The 6,428-nt window shown below is 35.2% G+C and overlaps 1 protein-coding gene across 1 annotated transcript; it reads left to right on the top strand.

The window, feature by feature from the left end:
• Positions 1-242: 242 nt before the first annotated feature.
• LOC108987711 lies at positions 243-1,818 on the top strand. Its single transcript, XM_018960687.2, has one exon. It carries the CDS (start codon positions 272-274, stop codon positions 1,454-1,456), a length of 1,185 nt encoding a protein of 394 aa, XP_018816232.1. The 5' UTR covers positions 243-271; the 3' UTR covers positions 1,457-1,818.
• The last annotated feature ends 4,610 nt before the right edge of the window (positions 1,819-6,428 follow it).

Here is a 6,428-nt window from a genome sequence, read left to right as displayed (position 1 = left end):
AAAATAAGAATATAAAATATAACATTACTTTTAAAAAATAATAATTGACATTTTTCAACGTGAAAAATCAATTATAATTTAAAAATCAGTTTTTATTATATCAAATCATATTAATCTTTCAAATAGTAAAAAATGAAACTTGGCATTGACGTAATAAAACCCAAAAATAAGGGCAATTACACTCACCCACTCCCACTCTGTGCATTTCATTTGCTTTGCCTCGCACAAATACAATTCACTCATTCGCAAACGCTGACAAACTAACGACGCAATGGACCTCGAAACTCCGAACCCCAACAACAACAATGGCGAATCCTCAAACCCAGAGCTTCCGAACCCCAGCAGCTATAACGCAGACGAAACCCAACCCTGTTTCGAAGACATTGATAGCTCTTGTTCTACTCCTTATGTCAGTGCTCCCTCTAGCCCTGGCCGTGGCGCCCCTGTCTCCGGCTTCTTCTACAGTGCCCCTGCGAGCCCAATGCACTTTGCACTCATGAGCTTGACTTTGACATCATCGAATACAACAAAGCCTCATTCTTCTTCAACAATGGACGACTTTGAGTTCTCTGCGAGGTTTGGTTCGGGAGGGTTGGGTAGCACAGGGCCGTTTATGAGCTCTGCGGACGAGCTTTTCTTGAACGGGAAGATCCGCCCCATGAAACTTTCCACCCACTTGGAGCAGCCTCAGGTCTTAGTTCCGTTACTGGATCTTGGAGCAGAAGTGGATGAGTATGACGCGGATCAGCGTGGCGTGAGGGGTAGAGATCTGAGACTACGCGATAAGTCTCTGCGCAGAAGAACCAGATCTATGTCTCCGGTGAGAAACACAGGACATGAGTGGACGGAGAACGAAGATATCGAGAAAAACACGAGCTTGGCAGAGAAGGATGTTTGTTTGGAAGTAGAAGAAAATGAGAGGGAAAAGATTGAAGAGTTGTGCTCAGAGACTACCACTCCTTCTGTTTCTGCTTCGTCTTCAAGATCTTCTTCGGCTGGGAGGAGCTCAAAGAGGTGGGTTTTCTTAAAAGACTTTCTCAGAAGCAAAAGCGAAGGGAGAAGCAACAACAAGTTCTGGTCTTCGATTTCGTTTTCTCCCATTAAAGAAAAAAAACCTGGAAACCAAACGCTTCCAAGCCTCGTTGCAAGAGATAAGGACAACAAGGTTACCAACTCGGTCACTGCGGTTTCAGAATCAGAGAAAAGTAAGGGAAATGGACGAGGTTCGGCCAAGAAACCGGCCGGAAAGCCCACCAATGGGGTCGGAAAGAGGCGCATGCCACCGTCGCCACATGAGTTGCACTACACAGCTAATAGAGCCCAAGCTGAGGAAATGAGGAGGAAGACTTTCTTGCCTTACAAGCAAGGGTTGCTTGGGTGCTTGGGGTTTAGTTCAAAGGGTTATGGAGCCATGAACGGACTCGCCAGAGCTTTAAACCCAGTTTCCTCCCGGTAAATATCTCTGCTGGGGGTTGAAGAAAAACTGTACAGATTTTTTGTTTCTTTCTATTTAGGTTTTTTATGATTATAATTATCTAAGTATTTATTGTTGGATATCTTCTCTGTCTGCTTAAAAGAGAAGCTGTCCCTCATTTTGATGGGGTTGATGAAGTAATGCTTTGTTTAGAGCTAAAGTATTGCAGCAGCTGTATCAGTTTGATATGTAATGGAACTTTCTCTAATGGGGTTTGTTTGTTTGTTTGTTGTAAGCAACCATGAGGAAGATAAACTGTGGATCTTGTTCCTTATGGTCACTCAAAAGTAATTATAGCTTGCTAAAATGTTAAAAATTCAAAGTCAATCTGGTTGTTGTACCAATGATCTGAGGCTTTTTCCAGTGTTGTAATGGTGAACCCAGATTGCATCATTAGGGATGTGCAGAGGCTTTATTTGGATTATTGTACCAATAATTTGAACTGCATGGGGTGTCTGTGTGTATGTGAGAAAACTGAAAAGAGCTAGAGGAAATGTACTTGTGTTTGGTTTTATTTTCCTGGCTCAAGCTCTATGATTCATATCGCCCATATTGAATTGATACAGTAGTCGGGATTCTTTGGAGTATAGATTTGACAATCCGAGATGATATCTACAATTCGGAGAGACACAACATGAGAGTTTGTTTCACTGTATTAAACTGTTCTTCGTGAGCAACATGGACCCCAACTTTAAATATAGTGGAGTCTACACGTTATATTTAATTCTTTCCGAATTGTAGAAAGTTTTCGTTAAAAATTTGAGAAAGTATAGATACTCTAGATCCCATTTAATTTTATTATAGTACATGTTTTGGAGTCAAGTTTTGGTAGGTACACATTGGACTAGGGCTGCAATCCGATGCCATCCAACCGGATCTAGACCCGGTCTGATCCATATTGTGCGGGTTGGGTTTTATTTATTTATTTATTTTAAGCTGAAAGTTCACGTAGATAGTATAATTCAAAAGAAATAATCTTGGGAGAAGTTACTGTTTGGAAGTAGTCATTTTGCACATCTACAATGGATGTTATATAGTACTGCTCTGAAGATCTTTTAAATATGGACTAAATGCAGGAAAAAGATCATTTAAAGATCTAACATTGTTTTCAACACAATAGTATTTTTCAAGATTAGCCTCCCGTCCAAAAATCATTTGCTCAGCAACATGTATCTGTCCTGCACAGCAAAAGAGTTTATATTCCGCAATAGATTTTTTTTTTACTCAACATCATAATTAGTTTCTTTCTTCATTTTCTCATGAGCCAAACAACTAAAATAACAATTGGAATCCATTTCATTTTCTTTACTCAACGTCAATATTCATTTTTTTCTTTGTTTCCTCACGAGCCAAACAACTAAAGTCACAATAAATTCTATTCAAATAGGAGAAAAAAACTCACAAAATTCAGAAACTTAAAGACTAATTGAACTAAAAATACCAATAGAACTTCAAATCTTTTGTTCTACTTGAGTGATTGAAAAAAGAAGAAGAGAGAATCGAAATAGAGATAGTCGAGAGATAACCTTGAAACGAGGCAGTGGAATGGAGGCTTGGAAGCTTGAAGTTGGAGAACGGTGATGGCAACGGCGACAACGACATAGAACGACGATGGTGACTAGGGTTTCTGCAGTGGAGAGAAGACTTCGCCTTTCGCCGTTTGCCTTTCGATGGGTTTCAGAAGAGATGACTGAGGACTTTTCGGTTTCGATATGTTTCAGAGAAGATTGAGGAGAAGGGAGAAGAGATGTTGATGAGTTTCAGAAGAGAAGACTGAGAAGAAGAGAGGACTTTTGATTTCGACGGATTGATAGTTTAAAACCTGTTATTAAACTTTGACCCGATGAACTCGTTTTTATTCGAATGGACTAAGTCGGTTTTGATGGACGGATCGAGCCCAATGCCTTTTATGCACAGCCCTACATTGGAGGAGAGTACTTTTTTTTTTTTTAAGTTTCTGTAGCGGATTTGGCTTTTATTTCAATAATGTCTTTATTATGTTAACAAATCAATAAACATCTACATTGAATTAGTCAAATAAAAGTCATCTAAGATATAAGCTATAATATATCTATTTTTGAAGTCATATATGAAGACTATTATAGCTAAGTCAAATGAATTTTTTATTATTTTCTCTTTCCAATTAATGACTTTTTTTTTTTTTTTGGGTGGATGAGATATTGTAAGTACATTGAAGTCAAAGAATTTATATTTTTTATTCATAGATTGTTATATTATATTAGATTGTGAAAATAAAAATGGATATGATTTTTGGAAGTTATTGGAGATTATGAAGAAAAAAATTAATTAAAGAAATATATAAAAAAAATAATATTTTATTATTATAGAAAGTGTGATACCTATGCAATGTAGACTTAAGTTTTGAGTGATTAGTTAAAAGTAAAAAATCTACATATTTATTAAGTTTTGAAGAATGAGATAGCCAATTCAATGTCAATGTTTAGGTGAATTCAGATGATCTATTAATAGTAGTGAATAAATAATGATAAAATATTAAATAGTAGTAAATAGTAAAAAGTAAGAAAATAATAATAATAAAATATTAAATAATAGTAAATAATAAAAAATAGATAAAAAATAATGATAAAATAGTGAATACTAGTAACTATCCAAACACAACCACACATATGTTTTTAGATATTTTCATATGAGCCATACTACACCCAATGAGGATGGCTAGCGACAAGTTAAAAAAAAAAAAAATTTATTTTCTTTTATTTTTTATTTATATTTATTTCTTATCCTTGAATATTTTTTTTTTAAAAAAATTCATAACATCATTTAAAAAATATTTTCTCAATTACTAAGTAAACAAAAAAAAATTTGCATCGAAACCCATCCTCGGGATGGATCCCGGTGAGTATAGATTTATTCTTTTCATATTACTTCACTATTATTCACAAACTATTTATTATTATTTACAAAATATTCATTAGTATTTCGCTACTATTCTCGATGAATAATGTTAGATACAAATGGTGCCTAATAATCTCTAAATTCAAATGGGTCACGCTGTCTCCTAATCAAAGACACAAAGGTTCATCTTATTAATGTGTTAGAGCTGGTGAGATGATAAGCAATAGAAAATAGAAGCAAACCCAAATCATATTGGTCCCCATACCCATTATTTTTCATTGGCTTTTATATCCAAATTTCCAAGGAATCAAACAGAAAGTTGGGGTTGTACTAGAAAAGATCCGAGTGAAAGTCCCACACCGTTGGATCAAAAGGTAAGCTGGACGTACGCGGAAACGTTGGTTACTTCTGGTCCCATGCATTCATCCCTAAATCTCCTGTCTAAAGTCGAAATCTATGACTTTTCTTCAATAAAACCCATCTTCTGAAAAGAAAATTGTCTTCTCTCTATCTAGTAATATTACATACAGTCGTAGAATGTATATATATCATATAGTCATCTATTCATAAAAAATTAAGTTCTTTTTATGTAAATTTCATATTTATTTATTTTTTTCAAAATAACTACACGACGCTTGCACACTCACGACTGCAAATATCATTTCTCTAAAAACAAATACTGTCAAATTTTACTTAACAAGATGGATCTGAGATAGGCATTTCTTCTGATACCAGGGAGCACTTCTAACTATTTCTAGTATTTTTCTTTTCATGGCTAAACAAAAATAAAAAATACCCAAAATAAGGATTTGCATTTGGGTTTTAATTCTTAAAACAAAAAAAAAAAAAATCAATTTTCTCGATTCCTTTTCTCTCAGATAAAGAAATTTTTTTTTCATCAGTAATTATTTACTACCTTATACTTAACATCTTATGAAAAACATTCCTATATTCTATAAAAAAAAATTATAAACGTAAAGTGTAAGGTTCGTTTGGTTACTAAACATCTCTCAACTCATTATTACAACTTTTTCAAATCTCAATATAAAATATAATAAACAATTCAACTTTTTTAAATTTTTAAATAATAATAATATTAAAAAATAATATTCTAACAATATTTTATCATCTCAATTCAATTCAACTCAATTCATTTTTACATCTAAACATAATTTAAAAATAAATAATAATTGATACATGATGTTACTATAGAATGACATTAAAATTGTAGAGATGGACATTAAAATGACTATAAAATGTGAATTATATATGAATTTGCATTTGCTTTCGTCAACCCACGATGAAATCAAAATAAGAATTTACTTTCCAAGAGGGTAGGTAGACAGACAGACAATTCTCAACTTAATCCGAGAAAGCAGGATTTGAAAAGATCTGAAAAGGCTTAAAAGAGGGAACTTTGCAGTGCGAGTTTACCAAGGTTTGGGTAAAAGCTTCCGTGTGTGCACAGCATTTTGCAGCATCAAAGACAATATGAAAGGTTCAGTTTTCTTCAATAATAAGAGAATCGAATCTAATACCAAGAAAGTAAAAATTCCCCAACCCCCAAGAAAAATCTCTTTGCAATCACATCGATCCTCCCTTCGCACGATGTACATGAAGCTCAGGGATGTGACGGTGCGAGGGCAATCCTTTTGTCTGTTCCTAATCTGAACAAAGAAGCTCACCCCACATCATGAATCACGAAACAGTCCACACTGCTGCTGCTGCTGCTGCTGCACCCTGTGGGACTAATGTTAAGCACCACTTTCTGATTGGATTGCCTTAGGTCGCGGTGCGTGATCCATGTGAAACTTTTCAGAGTCCCTCTGCAGGTACTGTAAGAGTTCATCTTCATTTTTCCTGGTCAAAGTTTCGTTTGGGACTTCAATCGCTCCCTTAATCAGCTGGGTTCGGCCGACTGGCTCTCCTGCATGACTGCAACCTCAATCCACACACATTCTGTAATTTTGGAGCTTAACGTGTGTTACTACTCTCACTTGGTTTTGCCCCCCCCATTGGCCTGCCCATGCACCAAAAAGCATGCAATCTTTACAACAATGGTGGCCAATGTAATGGC

Source organism: Juglans regia, chromosome 8 (assembly GCF_001411555.2).
Source record: "Juglans regia cultivar Chandler chromosome 8, Walnut 2.0, whole genome shotgun sequence".
Classification (NCBI taxonomy): Eukaryota; Viridiplantae; Streptophyta; class Magnoliopsida; order Fagales; family Juglandaceae; genus Juglans; species Juglans regia.
The sequence above is the reverse complement of the archived record's forward strand: the minus strand, read 5'-3'. Positions and strand labels throughout refer to the sequence as shown.

Coding starts and splice junctions, on each gene's coding strand:
- LOC108987711 (XM_018960687.2), top strand. CDS start 272: ATGGACCTCGAAACTCCGAACCCCAACAACAACAATGGCGAATCCTCA.